The sequence below is a fragment of the Pteropus vampyrus genome, unplaced genomic scaffold (assembly GCF_000151845.1).
Source record: "Pteropus vampyrus isolate Shadow unplaced genomic scaffold, Pvam_2.0 Scaffold135, whole genome shotgun sequence".
Classification (NCBI taxonomy): domain Eukaryota; kingdom Metazoa; phylum Chordata; class Mammalia; order Chiroptera; family Pteropodidae; genus Pteropus; species Pteropus vampyrus.
The window spans coordinates 6,186,625-6,207,145 of record NW_011888916.1 but is presented as its reverse complement, the minus strand read 5'-3'; the positions used below and the strand labels follow the sequence as shown (position 1 = coordinate 6,207,145).

The 20,521-nt window shown below is 48.0% G+C and overlaps 1 protein-coding gene and 1 long non-coding RNA gene across 8 annotated transcripts in view; one reads left to right on the top strand and one right to left on the bottom strand.

Annotated features, from left to right (window-relative positions):
- Positions 1-2,685: 2,685 nt before the first annotated feature.
- LOC111744422 lies at positions 2,686-20,294 on the bottom strand. 4 transcript variants are annotated; one of them, XR_002782142.1, is made up of 4 exons: positions 19,403-20,294; positions 12,705-12,899; positions 5,416-5,516; positions 2,686-3,144 (listed from the first exon to the last, which is right to left on the bottom strand). It is a non-coding gene; the product is annotated as an uncharacterized LOC111744422 (long non-coding RNA). The 4 variants fall into 4 exon arrangements; XR_002782143.1 differs by lacking the exon at positions 19,403-20,294 and having other exon boundaries at positions 12,705-13,544; XR_002782141.1 differs by lacking the exons at positions 12,705-12,899; positions 19,403-20,294 and adding an exon at positions 7,757-7,874.
- Positions 7,891-20,521, top strand: part of TTC39A (tetratricopeptide repeat domain 39A) — a 41,609-nt gene continuing 28,978 nt past the window's right edge. For 2 of the 4 annotated variants that reach the window (XM_023534964.1, XM_011367685.2), the window contains exons 1-2: positions 7,891-8,029; positions 15,918-16,022. In XM_023534964.1, the coding sequence (XP_023390732.1) occupies positions 7,992-8,029; positions 15,918-16,022 (143 nt within the window). In that variant the 5' untranslated portion in view covers positions 7,891-7,991. Of the gene's footprint in view, positions 8,030-10,001; positions 11,393-11,454; positions 11,985-15,917; positions 16,023-20,521 lie in introns of those variants that run through there. The other 2 variants (XM_023534965.1, XM_023534966.1) reach the window with 2 other exon arrangements.

Sequence of the window (20,521 nt, the reverse complement as noted above, 5' to 3'; positions counted from 1 at the left end):
TCCTCTTTATCAGTGATGGAAGGATTCTGAGTTGAGACATTTTTGGTCCTTTCTTGAGGTCAATGAGAAATAGATTATTTAGGTTGCACTTTCAGTTCTGCCCGTATGCCACATTTCCTGAAATACCTTCAGATCTGTGACTTGAGTTGCTTAAGTGCCTTTGTGCTTCTCCTGAAAATGTCTGCCTCCCAACTCAATTTCTCTCTGTGGTCAGCTCCATTCTCTCCTAATGCTCACCTACTTCTGCACTCATTGTAAGGCATGGCTACCAGCAGCTCCAGGCTCAAGTCCAAGTACAGGAAGACAAACCAGTGAAAAGTACCCTGGAGCCACACAGGCTGATTTCGAATCATGACTCTGGGGGTTTCTGGCAGTGTGACTTTAGACAGGAGAGGAAGGGGCTTCTCCACCACCACTAGTTTGATAAAGCTCAGGGAAATATTTCAATTGGCACTTCCTTCAACCAATCACTCACTGTGTCCCGAGAGGTAGGGTCAAGTAAGAAGATGCACTTCCCATTTATCCAATGGAGCTGGCCAGAAGGGAAGGAGAAAAAGTTCTCTACAAACAAGTAGGAGTAGGGGGTGTTGTAGCATAGATATGGCCACTTGGCAGGCCTTAAAATAAAGCCATAGTTTCATGAAGTACCCAAATTATGATTTACTTGGAGCACCCTGGCCTATCTCACTGAGAGCCCTCCAACTGCTGTTGACACCCTGAATCTGGGAACTAGTCCCTCACGGCGTCCTCTGGAAGCTGTCAAACAAACTCAGAAAGAGTTTGGAAGCTCTGCTGGAAATAAATGATAAAGATTTATTTAAGGGTCTTTGGGGTTGTAAACTGGAGACACAACTAGGCAATACCCAGCGTATTCTGAAGAAGAAAGAAAAGCGACGAGTTCTTAGAGTAAAAAGTATGTTTTTGAGAAGAATCAGTTCTGCATTCTTAGCGTCTGGATTGTTCCGAGGTAGTAATCCTCCAGACGACCGGTGGTGTCGATAATGGATGTCAGGTGGTTTGAATATGTGAGCATTCTTTCCCTAGTCCTTCAAGGGGGTAACCAGAGGGTTATGTACGTATGATGTACATCCAGGCATTGATGCAGGACTGGAAGGTTCAAAAGTTTAAGTTCCCAGGCTAGATAAAACAAGAATAGTTTTCTCAACCTACCTGATTTTAGTAATTTAGCAGCTTCCGTATAGTGACTCCATTTAATTTCTGTACTCCATACCTTGGGGCCTGTGCCACCCACAACTCTCCTGAGACTGTGGCTTTGCCAGCCCCAGCCCCATTTTCTTCCTACCACCACCACCCTGGACTGGAGGGCGTATGCGGGAATGGTCCCTGAGGCTCTTTATCATCCCATCCCAAGGGTGAGAGAGACTCTTTCCCTAATTCCCTACCAGCTTGACTAAGATGTGGCTGCAACCTTTGAGGTACCGTAGGAAACAGAGAAGAGTAACAGAAGATTTTTATGATTCCCTCCCTCACCAAGCCCCTCAGCTGTCCTGGCAGGAGCCTTCCTGCAGAACTTCCACTTCTGGGAAGGCCCAATATATGTCTTCCAGCGTCCTCCATCCTAGAAGAGAGGAGGAAATTTCTCTCCTCACCCAAGATTGCCAAAGCCTTCCTTTCTTTTCCCAAGATCAGCCTTTCTCAGGTGAACAGCAGTGCAGAAATCTGTTGCTTTCAGGTAAAATCTTTCCCCCGCCCAACTAAGTGTCTGGTTTTGCCCCATGTCCCCCAACGGGACAATTATATTAAGACTTACGACACTTTGTGGGACATCAGATGTCCTGTCCAGGGAGACCTGGGCCAGACACTCCATTCGTTTTGACTCCTTTTTTCCCCCATGAGATGAAGTCTGTCCCTGCTCGTTCCTTCCCACAGCCTCAAGTGTCTCTCCTATTCCCTCACAGAATGAGCTCTGGCAAGTACCCACGCCTGTAAGAATTCAGCTCCAGCTAAGACATACCCTCCCCCAGATAGAGCATCTAAGCCTCAGACTGAAGGTGACTCTGCTGTCTTGCCAAGAAAATAGGTGGGTAGGTATTTCCTTTATAGCTAGGTGACTGAAGGGCACATTCAAGCACTGGCCCTGAGCATGGGACAAGGCCAGTCAAAGCGGGATGACATCTCCACAAGCTCAGTGCACAGCACTGCACTCAGATCATCACCCTTCTCCTCCTTCGCGTGCCACTGATCCCTCTGGCCCCAGCCTCCGTCCCCTGGACAACCTCTGAACTGGGCCCTTGCCTCTAGAACACCGCCATCCCCTGCCACCCTGCTGCCTCGGTGATCTGTAAGAACAAGGAGATCTGCCCTTGACTGTGTGCCGACTTGACGAGCATCATCTCCTTCAAGCTACCACAGCTCTGTCCGAGGAGGTCTTCTCTCCAGTTCTGACGAGGAAATCAGGGCCTCCTCATGTTTTCTCAAATGCATAGTCACTGAGGTGGTTTTTAAAAATTTTTTTTTTGTACTAATTTTATATTCTGTTTAAAAAAATATATTTTCCCATCTTCTAGAAAACTCATTCATGCAGCAAACATTGACTGAGCACCTACTATGTGCCAGGCACTGTTCTGAGCACTGGAAATATATTAGAGAACAAAACTGAAAAAAAGAAAAAAATCCCTGTCTTTGTGGAGTGTAGAATTTAATGGGGAGAGACAGAGAATAAATGAATAAGAAAAATATACAGGACGTCAGATATCAAGTGCTATGTATGGAAAAAATAATGCAGGGAAAAGGAATTCAGAGTATGAGGGAGAGGGTTCCATTTTAAAGAGAATGGTCAGGGAAACCTTCACAGAGAAGGTGAAATTTGACCTGTGATCTGAAGGAGGCGAGGGGGTAATCAAGTGAGTGTCTGTGGGAAGAGCATCTCGGGCAGAGGGAACGGCAGATGCAAAGGGCCTGAGGTGGGGGTGTGCTAACGTATTTGGAGAAGAGCAAGGAGGCCAGTGTGGCTTAATATGAGAGAGAACAAAGGGAGGTGATGCCAGAATGATATATGGGGGTGCAGGTCATGCAGGAACTTGTGGCCATGTAAAGGCCTTAGCTTGTGTATTCGGCATCATGGGGAGCCAGTGCAGGATTCCGAACAGAAGAGTAACGTGAGCTGATTCAATGGGTCTGGTGCTGTGTGGAGAAAAGACAATAAGGAGACAGGGGGAGAAGCAGAGAAACTAGTTAGGAGACCATGCAATAATCCAGGCAAATAAATTCTCTATAAACACAATTTAAATATCTGCAGAATAGTTTACCCTACAGATTCACTATAATTCATTGAACAGATTCCTTACTGATGAGCATTTAGCTTATTTCTAGCTCTGTCTTTATTATAGAAAACACTCTGATAACATCTTTGTACCATAAATCTCTGTGTCTGTGATTATTTCTTCAGACAAGTTTGCTGCCTGGGTGTCACTTTTCTAAGGTTTTCGATCCATAACTCCAACTGACCTTTCAAAAGAGAGCGCCACTTTCTACTCCCACCAGCAGTGTGTGACGTAGCACATCTGCCCTGAAGCTATGTAGTAGGTGTCCAATGGATGTTGCGCTGTCCTTGTGCTCATGGCCAGGTCTGAGTGCACATCTTAGGGGAAATCCCTCTTTTCTGAATAACCTGGCATGGTTCCAAAGCCCTTTCAGGTCCATTTGCTTATTTAAAGCTCACAAAAATCCTGTTGTCCCTGCTTTATAGATGAGGAAACTGAAGCCCAAAGAATAACGCTTTGTTCCAAATGCTTTATGTGTATCACCTCATTTAATCCTTGCAACAAACCAGTGAGGTTGGTGCCATCAACATCCCCATTTCACAGATGCAGTCACTGGTGCAGGGTGTCAGAGCTGGGATGCAAGCCCTGGCTTGCAAAGCTGCTCTCTGAACCACTCCCTGCCCTGCCTCGAGCTAGTGACTCGCTTGGGGCTTCATAGCTAGAATGTGGTAGGGTCAGGAGTCCAGCCAGATCCTGGCTCTGCATCTTGAGTTTTAAGCCCCAGCAGGATGCCACTCAATACCAGAAACCCCTCATTAGATCTCTGCCTCTTCTTTCTAGTCAAACTGTTCTTGGTTTCTTGTACCTGACTGGGGCTCCTTCCTTAGACCCACCCTTGGCAGCTTTTGGAGACCAGACTTTGGTAAAAGAGCTCAGATCCCAGAACTGAGAACATCAGAGCAAGGAGGGCCCTTGAACTCCTGGTCCAACCTTTTCTCTTTTTTACATTGGTCAGGAAGATGGGAACCAAGGGCCAAAGGGGGGCAGTAACTTGCCCAAGGTTCCACAGCTGGTGGGGATCAGAGTCCATGGGGCAGAAGGAGGCCAGCCCAAGGAGCTGGCCTAGGTCCTTCCTAAGGGCTCCTCTCCAGGGAATATTTAAGAACCATGACTGTTACAACCCTCTTCAAGGGCCCTTTGTTGATGGGCCTGTTTACTTGTGAATTATTAATGAATCCAAGCCTGTAACCTGCTGGGCGGGGCTCGCTCACTTAAAAACAACCTGCTTTATGGGTAAAAGGGCTCTGGAGTCTAAGAGGGGTAGTTCTGGGATCCAGGACTCAGGATGCTCTGGTAGAGACAGGGGGCGTCGGGGCAAGGATGCTTCATGCCAGGGAAAGGACTGGAGGAGGGGACTGAGAAGGGGAAAGGGGACGAGAGGTCAAGGAGTCATGCTTAATAAGCCTCAGAGTGTCCCTGAGAGATTGGGACTTTTATCCCAGGTTTACAGATGGGAAGGCTGAGGTTCAGAGAAGAGGCAGCACTGACTTCACTGAGCTTAAGCTCTTTCAGCAACAATCGCATCACTTTCACATGCTCACCCCCCCATTTCTGTGACCCCTATATCCATACACTTTTCCTACAGGATAAAGATTCAAGACCTGCCCTTATGCTATGGCTAGACCCGAGTTCAAGTCATACTTGGTCCAAGCCTAGGTTTCCTCATCTATAGGATGGGAGAGAAAGCTACTGTGGAGCTTTCTGGAGAATTTTGAGGAGGTTTTACTAAACAGATATTTACTGAGGGCCTTCTTAAGCTGACAGGTAGTACAGGTGAAAGCAGTCCATGAGGTCTTCACTGCCACTGAAATATTCGGTGAGCCCAGTGATATGTTCTTGCAGGTTGGGGAGAAAATGAGGGGGGAAAGCAGCCCTGGTATCTCCCAGACACAAAGCACCAGGAAACAGGTCCCCAGGAAGGGGAGGAAGGAATCTGGGACTCATGATGCTCTCCTGTCGGCTCAAGGTGGAGATGGGCAGGGGACCTGAGCAGGGTCACCTAGATTGGGAGGTGGAAATAATGGTGACTCATAGGCTCCCCAGGATTGGGACTGGGCCAGAGCTCCTGGGGGCTGGAAACTGCTTGGTGGAGCCCTTCTGAGGGATGGGCCACTTGGATGCTCTGACTCACCATGTGAGTGGCGCCAGCATCACTGCCAGTGTTGTGGTGTGGGGAGAGTTCCAGCTCCAAAGACAGATTGGCTGCTTATCTTGCTGAGCCTCAGTTGTCATCTGTAAAAGGAGGGGAATAATAGCATCTACCTCACCACCACTGCCGCCACCATCAGAGCACCTACACAGCACTGTGCTACATGCCATGCACTATTCTGCACATTTTACATACACGAATCTTGATCCTCATGGCACTTTGTAATAGGCAATATTATTATTTCTATTTTATTGATGAGGAAACTGAGGCTCAGGAAGGTGGTTAAAAGTGAGCATTAAATGAGATGTTTGTTTTACACTTAACATCTGTGGCACGTAATAAGCCTTTGATGAACATCAGTCATTATTGTAATCATTACTCTGAGGGAAATGGTAAAGTGCTGGGCTCAGTGTTAGTGTTTAGTGATTAATCAGGCACTAACACAGAGATGTCTGGCCAGGCCTGCCCTCCAGAAGCTCCCAGTCTGATGGCAGAGACAGTCACATACAAACCTCACTCCACCACTACCACAAACAGACCGCATCAGCCCAGGGTGATAAAGGGGCTCGGGCAATGTGTGCCCCGGAGGCCTCTGACACAGCCAGGGTGGGAGGGTTTCCTGGAAGAGGCAGCTTCTGAACTGAAACCTGCAGGGTGAGTGGGAGTTTTGGCATATGGCAGGTTCTTAAAAAGTGTTGGTCAAATGGAGTAAAGATTTACCTTGAAGCTAATGTAGCATAAAGCTTCAGAACCGGGTCCCTCCCAAGGTTCTAGGAGGACCCTGGTAATTTTACATTGGTAAATTTGTTGTTGTTGTTGTTTTTTAAAGAAGCATTTTAATTGCAATTTCCTGGATTGACCGGTAGTTAAATGAATAAATAATAAGTGACAAAGGAGAAAGGTGTGTTCCAGGCAGAGATAACGGCATGTGCAAATACCTAGAGATTTGAAAGTGCATAGCCCCCAGCCTCATCACTCAGGTTACTGTTTACAAACGTTGCTGATCTTCTCACCAGCTCTGTGAATTCCAGCTGTCACAAGGGTGCTTTTGCCCACCTCCATGCTTTCATCCATGCTGTTCTCCCATATGGTGCACCCTTTCCATGACTTCATTGTATATGCATAATATAAACTTTAAGGCTCAACTGTGTACCCACCTTCCCCAGACCCCTCCAGCCTATGTAGCATTTTCCCTTATCTGGATTTCTATAGTTGATGGTGGATTGTTATCATAGCCTATTCCTTATAGTTAATTATCTTTTCTACGCCTATATCTGAGAATCCCAGAGGTGGGATGATCCTTGCAAGTGAGCATCTGGCCTCTGCTCACCTGTGAGTAGGAAAAGAACTCACTACCTTTCCAGGTAGGCTATTTAGATCGAAACAGTAATCCCCTAAAGCTCTCCCCTCTGCCACCAGGTCCTATCTGCCTGGTTCTCCAGGGACCTAGTCTAAGCTCTTTTCCCACCTGCTTCTGCAAGTTCCTCCTTGTTTCCTCTCCTAACATCCTGGAGCTCAGGGCTAATCCATGGGCACTGGAGTCCCTCCTCCTTCTGTCCCCTGCCTTTGTGAAGGGACAGCTCTAATGGCAGCCACGTGCTCTGATGAGTCATGGTTAAGAGCATTGGGCCCTAGGGGTGGTGGCTAGTTAACTCCTCATGGGCCAGTGGTTCTTTCTGCCAGGAGACCAGATCGGCTTCACCCTTGGACCTAGACATACCTCAGGGCTGGGCACACAATGGGCAACCAAGGAGTGTTATAGATGATGCCCACATAGGCACTGGGTATTCAGGGGGAAGGGGACTAAGGGGGGCAAGTGGTAAGAGTGTAAGCTTTGAGTTCCAATCACAACTTGCCATTTACTGGGTGAGTGGTCTTGAGCAAGTCATATGAACTCTGTGCCTCAGTTTCTCCATCTGTAAAATGTCATTTACGGGGATTATTGAGAAGGCAAGTGTGACCTGCTGGTTTGCAATGAGTAAACTGCCACGTTATTTTCTGCTTTTTTTGTCTCCTCAAACACACTCACACAGTGGCAAGTGGGTGGGATTAAAATCCAAGCCTTACTCTGGAGGCCGGGCTTTTCTCTGCCTGAATGCCCCCCACCAATGAATGCAGTAGGATGATGAAGGGCTCAGGTCGGGGCCACTGCGAGGCAGGAGCAGTGGAGGAGGGGAGAGTGACAGGCAAGTGGACCTCAGATCTAGCACAGAAGAACTTTCTGGCCCCAAATAGGTGGGGCTGTGTGAGGAAGGAGCGAGCTCCGGGTCCCTGGGGGCTGCGCACATAGGGTCCTGGGGCATGGGCCGCCGGGGGCTCTCACCTGTCGGAGCCGAGAGTTGGGGCGCAATCCGCATGCGGGTGGCGACTGTGGCTCCACTGCGCGGGTGGGCAGCCCATGGCCTGGCCCGGCCCCGCCGCCTTCCCCGCCCCTGGCGCGCCCCTCCCCAGCAGCCGCGTCCGCGGCTCCGCTGCACAGCAACGGGCGCGGGTTCCGGCGGCAGCACCTGGGCCGCAGCTGGCGTCCGGCGGTGGCACGCTGTCCGCCCCCCTCCGAGATGACCACAGCCGGCGCCCCGGGCGCCCTGCCGGCCGGGTAAGTGCGCGGTGCGGATGGCCTAGGGGGTGCGGGGCGGGCTGGGCCCGGGGCACCGGGCGGGCCTCCCCCGCGGCCCCCGCCCCGCGGCCCGCACTGCGGCTTCCAGCCCCCTGCCGGGGCGGCACAACGCCCCCCATTCTGCTCGCCTCTGGGTGCCGCCGCCGCCGGGAGCCGGGTAGGGGGTTGCAGAAACTCGCTGAAGGAGCGTGGAGGCGCTGGAGACCCTGGGTCGTCACTTCCCTCTGGGTTCCAACTTTCTTCACGCATCTATAGTAACAGGCCATCACTACATTCAGAGCCGCCTTCGTCCCCTAGTGACGTCTACACCTGCGGGTGGACTCTATTATTATCACCTCCATTACAGATGAGGAAACTGAGGCATAGTTCATAGCTCTTAAGTGACTTCTTTTAGGTCACCCAGGAGGTGAGAGGTGGGCCTGGGTTTTGAACCAGCTCCATCTGATACCAGAGCCCCCCACCCGCAGGCCACACTGCCTTATCTTCAGGGATATTTGGAGGAGTTAAAAGGCTAAGAAATGAACTGGCCAGGCCCATTGGGTACAGCAGGAACCGGGTAATAAAGGTGGGTGTTGCCACTTTCGGCATGGCTCCTCTGTCCACCCCCACCCTAACCCCACTGAGGAACTCTGTAGGGTCCCTATGCTGCCCCTGTAGCAGCGACAGCTGCTAACCGCTAGGAGACATGGTACAACTTATTGCCTTTCTTAGGCCCCAGTGGATAGGGGATGGCTGCTGGGAGGCCGGACTGCTGGGAGGTTGCTGGGTGGAGATCCGGCCCAGGTGAACTGGGAGGGGTGCCAGCCCTGACTGGAGCCTCACCACCAGGGACAATATTTGCCAAGGGCCTCAGGGCTAACATGAACAGGGAGATGACGAGGCTGGTGCCAGCTGTCAACTGGAGGCCTTCACGGGGCCTGTGTGTGCATTCTGGGCTGAGCGCTTGGAAGTTGGGTGGCTGGGGGACACCCTGGCCTTCAAGAGGGTTGCCTGGTGAATCTTGTCATGACCATTTTTGTTGTATTGACTTTCGCCAAGTCCTTCATCCTCCCTAGACTTCTAGTCCCTACTTTGGAAAATACAGGGAGGCTGACTGGCTGCTCCTTTCTTGCTCTGGGCTGGTCATTGGCAGTCTAGAGCCCGGTTAAGTCTCTTCTGTCCAGCCTTGATTGAGTGCCACCCCACTGGGCCCAGAAAAGTGGTTTCCAGGTCAAAAGGCAGGTGGAGCAGGGCACCTATCAAAGAATCCTGAACTCCCAGGCTAGAAACCACATTCATCCCTTTTCCTTGCATGCTCAAATCCTAGCCTGAGTCCTCTCAACAACTCCAAATTCCTCTGGCCCCTCAAAGATCTCCAGGGCAGTGAGCTCACTCTTCTGGCACTGGCGGGTCTTCCTTATACCGAACCATACCTGGCCCCCTGCATGCTTTCCAGGTCCCACTTTTCTTTGAGGCTACACAGGTCCATCTGCCTCTGCCTCCACCCCTGGTCAATGCCATCCTCGTGGGGTCTGAGCAGAGCAGGGGCAAAACAGTACGACCTTCACCATTCAGTTTTTCAGTTATTCATCAAACACCTCCGAGGCTTGCTTGCTCTGGGCTCGGCTATGTGTATGAAGGTCTGTGGTGAACAAAATGAGCTTTAAATCTGCACTTTAAAAATGATAAAATATTTTAAGCCTTTGGAGAAATATAGCAAATAACAAAATGAACTCTATGTCCTTGCCACCCAGCTTTTTTAGATATTAACATTGTGCCCCATTTATTTCATATTCTTTTAAAGAAATGAACCATGACAGAGACTATTGAATGAAGCTTCTCTGGACCCTCTCCCCCTTTCTCTCTACAGAGATAATCGCCATCCTGAATTTTGGTCGTTTTCCTAACTGTTTTTATTCTTTTGCTGAATACGTGTAAGTCTAAAAAATACGTAGTTTGTTCTTACTTTAAAATTTTTATACCAATGAAATCACACAGCATTAATCGTTCTCACTCAGTTTCTGAGATTCAGCCTTCCATACACTTGTTGCTCTGGTCCATACTTGCCCTGATGTATGATATACCACCTGATGTAGAAACCACTATTTATTCAGCCTCCTTGATGGACACTGAGGTGGTTCTCAGTGTCTTGCTATTCAGACAATGGATATTCTCATACAATTGTCCTTTGCACATATGTGAGTGTTGTAGTTTGCCCCATAGGAGTGGATATGTGCACTTAATCTTATAAAGTTAATTATGGTGCACTCAAATTTTTAAAGTTATTTCATTATGAAAAGGGTGCTGCTTGATAAGAGATGATGGAAATGCATAATCTTAGAAAGAAAAAGATAACAATTGCTAACATCTCCCAAGTACTTTTTATTGTGCTTACATTGTCTCAGTTGTTCTTCACAGAAGCCCTGGGAGGTAGAGTTATTCATTATCTCCCATTTCTTTGTCAATCCCATTTCATCGATAAGGAAACTAAAGTGCATAGAGGTTAAAAAACCTTCCCAGGTTTCTCCAGCTTGAATTGCTGAGCTGAAGCTTGAGTTCAGGTTGTCTACTTTCAAAACCCTTGAAGGCCATGCTGTCCTAGGCCATGCCACCTCACCCCATGCCACATGACTTTATGTGTGGCTAAGGGGGACGCTTTGGAAGAAGAGTCACAATTACATTTGCAATTTAGACTGGCTACTGTTACTGAAATCAAGGGATTCATTTTACCTGCACGCATCAAAGCCAAAGGAGACACAGATGGGGATTGTAGTAAAGAAAGTAGAGGTTTATTTAAAGAAATGGCGCCAAGCCTGAAGACGCAGGTGAGCTAGTGCTCAAAGACTCCCCAATTGCATCTAGAGGATAGGTAATATAGGGGAAAACTCATTAGTCATGGTAGCTAAGTGAGTTGGGGTCGTGGGCTCTACTGATTTTGGTAGAGGCTAGGGTAGGAGGCAGTTGATCATTGCATAAGGCCCTGATATCAGTCATGGTGTAGTTCTGTCTGGTTTCAAGGGAATGCCACTGGGATCCTTCTGTGTTCATGGGTGTGGAGCTACAAGATGTTATCTTTAGTTTGACCCAAACTCTGTTTCCGTGGTCAACAGACCTGAGACTTTGTTCATAAGACTGTTCCATGCTGACCTAAGGGCTTAAAGATTAAGGGAGTGGTCGTGCAGGTATGCAGAAGGATGAAAGAAAAGCAAGTGAGTGCAAGCCCAATTTGAATCAAGGAGAAAGAGAAGAGAAAAAGTCATTTTAAAGAAGTGAAGAATTGCATGGTTACATCGTTTTTGAAGCTACAGGTCCCCATAGACACGTTGCCTCATCTGCTGAGTTAAAGTTCTCTCCTGAAAATAAGTAAGTAAGTAAATAAAGTTCCCCCTGAATAGTGGAGCAGGGAGTAAAAGCAATCTCTCACTCCAGGCTGTTCCCTGAGTGAGTCCTTGCCCCGCCTTCACTGTCTCACACCCATCTCACCCTGACTGGAGACAGGGCAGGAGGTAGGGTATTTTCTGTCCCTAGTGGGGACTGAGGATCCCCCAGTTCCACCCGGTGCTACCCATTATGCACTAAGGTAGCAGCTTCTAGGCAGATTAAAACAGGGAGGTGGGAGAGAAGGGGAGAATGGGGTGGCTTCAGGCTGCCTGACACTCCCTTTCAGCCTCCAGCTTCCTTCTCACTTCAGCCTCAAGCTCCCCTCCCCCAACTATGCCAAAGTTCCCCACATTGGTCACCAGCCCTGCTTCGTGCTCCATCCAGCTTAGCGTCCTCCCAACCCAATTCTGTTTCCCCAAGGCACAGTGGAGAGGCCACCACCACCACTTAGGAGTCAGAAATATGTTGGCCTGGGCCAAGTGAGGTGGCCTGGAACAGAAAGACCTTGAAGACACAGGGACAACCTTTGGAGAAGTGGGGATCTCAGTTACAGCCAGGAGAGGAGAAAGGTTTGGTGAGGTTGCTCTTGCAGAAAGCATTTCTGCCTTCTCCCAGGCTCCTGGGAGGAGCAGACGAGGTTCCTGTCTTCACTTCTTTATCTGTCAAATGCAAATAAGAGTGCCTGCCTCTCAAGTCCAGTGAGAGGACTGAATGAAATAATTAGTCATCATTTTAGATAACCTGAAGTGGTATTTTCTTGGTGGTGATGGAGTGGTTGTTAATGTTGTTATTAAGTCTAATAGGGCCAATGCCTCCAGCCTTCCTGAGCTCCCCAGCCAGCTAGCCCGCCTTCCTTACCCCTCCATTTAGCAGGCCTTCCAGAGCCTCTGTCTTCCTGCCCTACCGTATGGCTTGTGCCTTCTCCTCACTATGGTGCCATGCTTCTAGCCCTTTGCTCATACTCTTTCCTTTTCTCGGGCTTCTTTCTCCATCTTGTGCTCAACTCAGTGGCATCTTTTCCAGAAAGCTTCCTTGAATGCCCCACCCTCATTTCTGGGCTTCCTCAGCCTTCAGAGACTCCCACGATCACAGCCTTGAGGGCTCTGGCTGCATCTATTGCTCCTCTAGACGCTGAACTCCACAAGGGCAGGCCCAGGCCTGTGTCCGCTCTGTGTCTCTAGGCCTGGCCCAGAGCTGGAGATTGGTGGGTATTTGTGGGAGAAAGAGGGTGGAAAATTAGCCCCAGGGCCTCCCTGAAGCAGCTCCCAGTCTGGAGAGGTCACCTCAGACCTACCTCACTACAGTTAAGCAGAAGAGGTGCTGGGGTTGCCAGAGGAGGGAACATGTGCCTCTGCATGGTCTGTCCATTCATTTGTCCATTTGTCTTTCTCTTCAGTTGGTCCAAATAGGCAGAACCTCTTCCTTGGTGGTGGGTGAAGGTGGTGGTGGTTGTGGAGTGTGTGCAGAAACGGGCGGCAGGCTCTTGGCTCTGGAATTATTTAGAAATGGATGTAAGCCAGAACAATGGACTTGACCTCTGGGCCTGAGCTGATGGACACTGACTCCTGCAGAAACTTGGGTTAGAACCTTGGCCAAAGTCACCTCTCCTCTGTGCCTTAGTCTCCTCATCTGTGGTAGGGGTAATAGTCCCACTTCACAGGGCTTAGTAAGGATTCAAGGAGCGAACACCAGTTAAACACCCACAACCATAAGCGCTCACTGCCTCTTTATTGATTCATCCAACTGAGGTAGGTGGACTAAACACCAGTCACTAGGCTAAGCTCTGGGCACAAAGGAAGGCACTAACCCTGCCTCGCGAAGAGAGAGACACGTTGCTTCCAGTGGGGCCTTTTTGGCCACTGAAAGGAACCTGGTCTTTGTCCTAAGAATAATGAGAACGCAGGGAAAGGTTTCAAGTCCAAAAGTGTGACATGGTCAGATTTGGGTTTTAAAAAGATAATTTTGGCTATTATGAGAGGGACAGATTAGGAGAAATAATACTTCCACCATTCTCCCTTAAAAAAGCTACCTTGAGGTTGGGTGGGTTGTCTTTTAAAATACATTTCTGAGTTCCTACAGAAGTAACAGAAATCCTCTCAAGCCAAGAATAAAGAGGGAGCTGAAATTGAGCTGGTAAACAAGATGAAGCTGGTAAATAACCTGGGGTTATTTACAAATTCCAAAAACCCAGAACCTTGAATTTCCACAGCCACTCAAGGGATGGGAAATAAAGTCCTGTGGGCCTACCCAGCCACAGTGCGAGGAGCTGGAGCCTAGTCCCCCACGCCCACCACATCAATCTGGGACCTCCATAGGGTGTCCTCAGCAAATAGAGGCGCTGACCAGAAAAAAAATACCCACACACCTGCAAAGGGAGACAACAGTTCTGGTGGGGACAAAAGGCTCCCTAGAAAGTTAGAAATATTGCCCTCACACAAATTTTGTGTTTGAATACACACTGCCTTTTGTGGTCCTGGAAATACTAAACTTAAAAAGTTACTTAAGTGGACTCAGGGTGGTGGCACCCCATGGAAACTGGCCAAAGTGAGTGAAAATCCTCCCTGGGGGAATGTATCCTCATCCCACAAGGATCGTCAAATAGGAGCTTGTGGAAAAATTACAAAACACGCTAGAAAACAAGTCACTCTGAGTGATAGGCACCAGGAGTAAGAAATAGCAGAATTAGTTTTTTCTGAGAGTCTAAGATGCTAGAATTATGATATATAGAATATAAATAATTTTGTTTAAAATGTGTAAAGGGGGGAGGGGAGAGGTAGATGGAGTAAAAGGTCAAATATGCGGTGACATTAAAGAATTAAAAATAAATTAATTAATTAAAAAAATAATAAATAAAATGTGTGAAGAAATCAAAGGTGGACTTGAAACAATAAGCAGGGAAGAAAATACTGCCCGAATTGGCCAAGCAGATTTGAAAAATGACCAAGTGGAATTTCTGGAGAGAAAAAGTATAATCATTGAAATGAAAAACTCAGTAGACAGGATAAGTAGCAGATCAGACCCACCTAGAAAGAATTAGTGAAATGGAAAAGTCTAAAGAAATTATTCAGACTCTTAACAGAAAGAGTCAAGAGGTGGCAAAGAGACATGAAATATAGAATAAAATGGTCTAACAGAGAGAGAAAGGGCGGGAGGGAGCAGGAGTGGAAGGGGGCGTATTCTGTCAGACCTGGGTAAGGATGATAAAGGCCTACACTGGAGGGCCCTGGGCATAGAAGGGTGTTGGTCAAGGGATGTTTGGGAGGTAGAACTGACAGGGCTTAGTGATGGAGTAGATGATGGAGGCCAGGGAGAAAGATGGGTCAAGGATGACTGTCAGATTTCTGACTTGAGACACTAAGTAAAAGGGTGTCATTTATTAAGGTGGCAAAGACTGGGGAAGAACAGATTTAGGACAATGAACAAGAGTTCAGTTTTGAACTAGACACGTTTCATTTTGCTTGGGAAAATATGCTGATATATCATCACAGAGGAGAAAACGTTCGAGCTGGACCTTAAGGTAAATGTAGGAGTTTACCTAGTGAAGAAGGGACTGTCTCTTAACTAACTTTTGAGGAAAAGGATCTCCTTTCAGCGAGATCATCGAGGTCCATTTTGGAACCTACTCTCACTCAAAAGAGATGTCTTGAAAAGAGACATTCTCAAGATCATCAGAAAGGATTTTTGGGATCTCCTCGCTCCATCTCTCATTTTCAGATGGGGAAGTTGAATCCAGAAAGGTCAGAGATTTGCAATCCTAGCCTTAGACTCATTCATTACTCATTTAACAGATATTCATCAAAACCTCACTTTGTATCAGATACTAGATGCGGGGGATACAGCAGCGAACACAAAGACTCCCTTCAAGAAGCTTATATTTTAGTGGTGAGAGACAGATAATAGACACAAAAATAAGTAAAAAATATATGTCAGGAGGTGATAAGAACTATAGAGAAGTGTAAGGACTGGAATATAGAGGAGATGCCACTGGCAAAGTGACCTTTGAGCATTAGAGGCCCTGGGCAGCTCTTAAAGGTCCACTGCCCACTACAGCCCATTGTGACAGTGACTTGGGTTCTAGAGTGCAGCCTAAGGAGGGCACAGAAAGCCCAGAGAAGGAGGAAGAAGAGGACTGAAGTGGGATTTAGTGGGTGGGCTGTGCCCCCCAGGGGGGGCAGAAAAGCCCAATGGGTCAGAAGGGCCATAAAGACTCCCTTTACCCTTGTGACAGGTAAGGTAAATTTATTCCTGGGGCTTTTTTGGCCCCCTGTCCTTGGCCCCTCTCCACCAGAACTCAGATGATACCCCATTCCACTCTCTTCTCACCTTTGGGAACACTTAAAGGTGGGTCCCAATTGTCCTCGTGTCCTAGTACAGAGTGGGCATCCTGGAGGCGCTTGTGACAGGCACCCAAGTCCCACCAAGGAGGTCGGGTGGGCCCTGCAAGGCTCCGTTTCAGCCAGGAGAGGGGTTGGGGCTCCCGCGTCACACCCCGTATCTCTCTCATCAGGACTTCTGTGGGCAGCCTCCACGAGGCCCTGGACCAGTGCATGACCGCCCTGGACCTCTTCCTCACCAACCAGTTCTCAGAAGCACTCAGCTACCTCAAGCCCAGGTGAGGCTTAGGCCCAGGTTGGGGTCGGTGTGTGCGTGTGTGTTTGTGTTAGCCCGAGTGTGAGTGTAAGGCTGGGGATGTTGGATCATGGAGATTCAGAGGTCTTCTGTGAAAGGATCTCCATGTAACTGAACTCCTTCAGCGTTCTGGGTCACCGTGACCCCTGAGAGACCCGTAATAGACTCTCCATTTCACAACTGAGAGCAGCCAGGCCCTCCCCAAGGTCACTGTGACTTCCTTTCTCTTAGGTTCTTGTCACCTCATCCACTTTGATTTCTTGTTCCCACTGAATCTACGGGGGGTTTCTCCTCCATCAGTTCTAACACAGCTCCTTTTTCTTTATTTTTCCCCAAAGCATTAAAGACTTGAATTACCTTTACTCAAGCCTTTTAGGGTACAAGTGACAGTCATTTAGCCATTTCTTCTAGTGGTTACTGCCTTATTTCTAATTAATATGCTTATAATACTCATTCTTTTTTTTATACCTACAGCATAATACTCTTTCTTTACTTATCACTTTTTTCAGTTTTTCAAAAACTGAAATTAAATTGAGATAAAATTCAAATACCATAAAATTCACTCTATTTTACTTTTTACTTTTAAACGTCATCTGTTGACAGACAAGGATTTAGCTTTCTCGAACCCTTGCCCCCTCTCCTTTACCTCATCCTCCTCTTATCAACATATCACAATATTTGGCCAGATCAATAATCAACGTTTACATTATTATAGCTATATAGCTAATGCTCATTGCAGAGACAAGTCATACATCGTAAGATTACATTTCCTTTCTAGAGTTAATAATGGTCTCATTTTTTCATTTGTCTAATTTGCTATACATTTATCCTGAGCTCTTTATAACCACTCCATCAGCTCATGCTATGATGAGTTTCCCTAAATGCTCAGACATATCAGGCAAGCACTCAGTTCCTCCTCTTCTTGGAAACCTGTCCCGTGAAGGACAGACATGTCTGCTGGCCACCTCCCAGCTGCTTCTTCCTTTGGCCACCTTCCGTTGCTTCTTTCTTTACTTGATCCCTGCTTTTTCTCTCTTGTACCCTCCCTCATTTTTCTAGAGCATGTCGTCCAAAAGTGTCCTAAGAAAAAGTTGCATTAGTATGATCCCTCGCTTCAGAATTTTGAAGGCATTGTACCCTGTTTTCTAGCATCTACTGTAGCCACAAGAAACCTAATTCTTACTTTGCATGTGATCTTTATTCCCTCTCCAGAAATGTTTAGGATCTTCTCTTTTATTCCTGCAAGTCTGAAATTTCACTATGATGTTCTGGAATGTAGACTGTCTTTTAGTTCTAGGAAATTCTCTCATACAATAACTCTATGTTCTGTTTCCATTTCCTAAGCTTCTTTAAGTCAGATATTTGACTTCCTGAATCAGTTCTCTTCTAAGCCTCTTACATCCTCCTACCCCCAATTCACAATTCTTTATCTTTTTATTTTCCTCTGACTTTTGGGAGATCAACTCAATCTTATCATTAAATCCTTCTATTGACTTTTTTCCCCTGTAATTATATGATTAATTTCCTCCTAGTGCATTGTTCTCCAAATGTTTGTTTTTCCCTAAAACATTTTATTCTTATTCCTATGGGTGCACTCTTTTCTTTCTTTTTTTCTTTTTCTTTCTTTCTTTTGTTTTTCTTCACTCTTTTCTTTATATCTATATTTGAAATATGTGAGTCCGTAAGACAGGGCCTGGTAAGTAACAGTCACTCTAATAAGTAATTATTGTTGTTGTTATTATCACAGAATATTATCTCTTTTTAAAATGTTTTATTCTTTTCCTGCATAATCTCAGCTTTCTCCAGGTTCCCTATTTCTGTTTAATGAGGAGCATCCTCTTCTCGTGGCGGGGATATGGGGGGCTTTCCTCAATGCCTGCTGGCCCGTGGCTGTCTGTATGGTCATATTCAGGAGCGAATTCACTCAAAAGGCCAACTGGAAAGTCTAGGCCAAGGAGCCTTGTAATTGCTGACACTGGCTTTGGGATGACCTGGCTGAGACCTAGCGCCCCAGATGTCAGCTTCTCCAGAGAAAAATCCTCCATTCCTCAGCCTGGACAGAGACCCCCTGGCTGCCTGTATTCTGAGGAGGCGGGATGAGGGGCCAGGGGTCTAATCATATCTTCTGCCTGCTCACCCTTAATCCCCTCTTTTCAGCTGTAGGTTGTCCTCTGCCACACCTGGTTCCCCCAACTCCCCAGAAGAAGCAAATACTGACTCGGGGTACCTCTTCCCCCAAGTCTGCAAAGCCTGACCTGTTCTAGACTTGACTTAACCCATTGTTCTCCAGGCTATGGTCAGTGGCCCAGCTTTTGGGGGTGGGGGTTCCAGGGCTTGATGATTACGAATATGCTTACAATAGTGGCACAGGCAGCAGTCCCCACACCTCATCTCACCCTCTGAGGGGATCTGGGCTTGGGGTGGAGCAGGGCCGGGTGAACTGGGATCTGCAGCAGGAGTGCAGCTGCCATCTGAAGCAGGCCAAGCCCCTTGCTCCATCACCAAACATGCCGCTTCCCCTTCTAGTACTTTTGGAAGGTTCCATGACTTCACTTCCATCTGGTCATTACCTGTTCCTTACTGGGCCCTGGATCCCAGGACACAACTACCTTCCCTCACTGGCCAGGCTGCTCCAGGCCACAGCTGCTCAGCTTGTCCTTCTCTACCCTGTCTCCTTCATCCCCTGAAGCCCAGCTAAAAACCAGGCCACACCTTTGTCTGACTCTAAACTATCCTGCAGACAGGGGGCCAACAGAAAGGAGCTGGAGAGCAGAAGAAAGTGTTAAAAGCAGATGCCGTGGCTGCACCTAGGCCCTTAAGCTGTACCTAAGTGTACCAGACCACGAACCCCGCCCCCTCCCGCCTCCAGACCCTCATGAGAGGCTGCCTCACCCTCCCTCATCCAGAGGCCAGTCTTCCCGTGAGGCCATCTTTTACCTCACACGTAAGGCAGTGTAGCTTCTCTTTATCTTAACCTCTGCCCCATTCCAGAAAAGGATCTTTCTTATTGAGTTTAAGAGCTTTCCCTCTAAGCAGTAGATGTCAATAGCACACTCACTGTTCTCCATTGTGACAACCAGAAAATATTCCCAGAAACTGCCAAATGTCTGGGGGCAGGAGGTGTGCATGGGGACGGGGAGAGGTGACGGGGAGGGGGAGGCGAGGGGTAGCAAAAATACCTCTCCACCTCTGTTGAGAAACACATGCCTAGAAAAATAACTCTTGCTCGAGATGGCCATCCCTCCCCAATCATAGCCATTGAAACTTCAAAACATGTTGGGGTCCAGTTTTAGTCATTGTTCCTCATTGTACACACAGTGTCTCATTTAGTTATGCTAATCCTATGCAGTGGGTGAACATTACCCCTATTTTGCCTTCGGAGAGCTCCCACTTCTGCTGCTCCTTCAGTTCGTCACTTCAAGTAGTGTTGTCTCCGCTTCTAGTTTATTTCACTTCATGCTGTGTCTGTCCCTGAGCACTGTCTCTGGAACATGGTTGCCACTCCATTCATTTTTCTTGATGAAAAAGTCATTATGATTGATAAGTGGCAGAGCCAGGATTCAAATCCAGGCCTACCTGGCTCCACAATCCACGGCCTCCTGGGCCATCTTGGATCTCGAGCAGGTGGAGGAGTTTACGTTGGGCCAAAGGCCTCGTGCCTCCCTCCTCCACCATGAGGGAATGAAGGAGGTAGAGGGGTGTGTGCGGGGTGCAGGAAGTTCAGGCTGTGTTTGTGCCATGTCCTGGCATTCCTCTGAGGGGTGAGACAGTCCCCTGCCTAGAGTGAGGAGCCAGGCTAGCGTTGCTGGGGTGATGGGAGGAGGTGGGAGAAGTATCTGAGTAGCATGACAGGCCTGGCAGGAGTTGGTGGCCTTTACTCGGTGAGCCTGTCTTTGAGGCTGGAGGCTTCCTCCAGGGTTGGTGGGCAGTTGTGTGGCTCCTGGGTAGGGGTTCCTAATTGGGTGCAGAAGGAGGTTGGAAGGCTCAGCAGTGAGTATCTGGATGAGAGTGACTGGTATGAAGGAAGCTGGGTCAGGAAGAGAAGACAGGCTGGAAGTGGGGGGATGGGCAGTGAGAGTGGGAAGGTGGGGAGGGTTTGCTCAGGAGGGTGGGTAGCATCATTTAAGACTCCAGAGGCAGAGCCGTTCTGTGGGATGCAGTGATGAGGTCAGGCTGTGATCCATGGGATAGGGTGGTTGAACACCTATTGCTGGTTTGTTCATCAAAACTTCATGAAATGCCGTGCCCAGCAGCATGCTAGTTTCTGGGGCTGCAGAACTGAGCAAGGCATGAGCTGTTCTCAGGGTGTGGCAAGAACACACTGAAATAAGCAATAAGCGGTGCCAGGCGTTATATAGGGACCACAACTCATGTGGGGAGGGGCTGGTCAGAAAGGCTTTAGGACTGGCCACATAATTTTGGGGCTCATTGCAAAATGAAAATATGGGGTCTCTTGTTCAAAAATTAAGGATTTCAAGACAG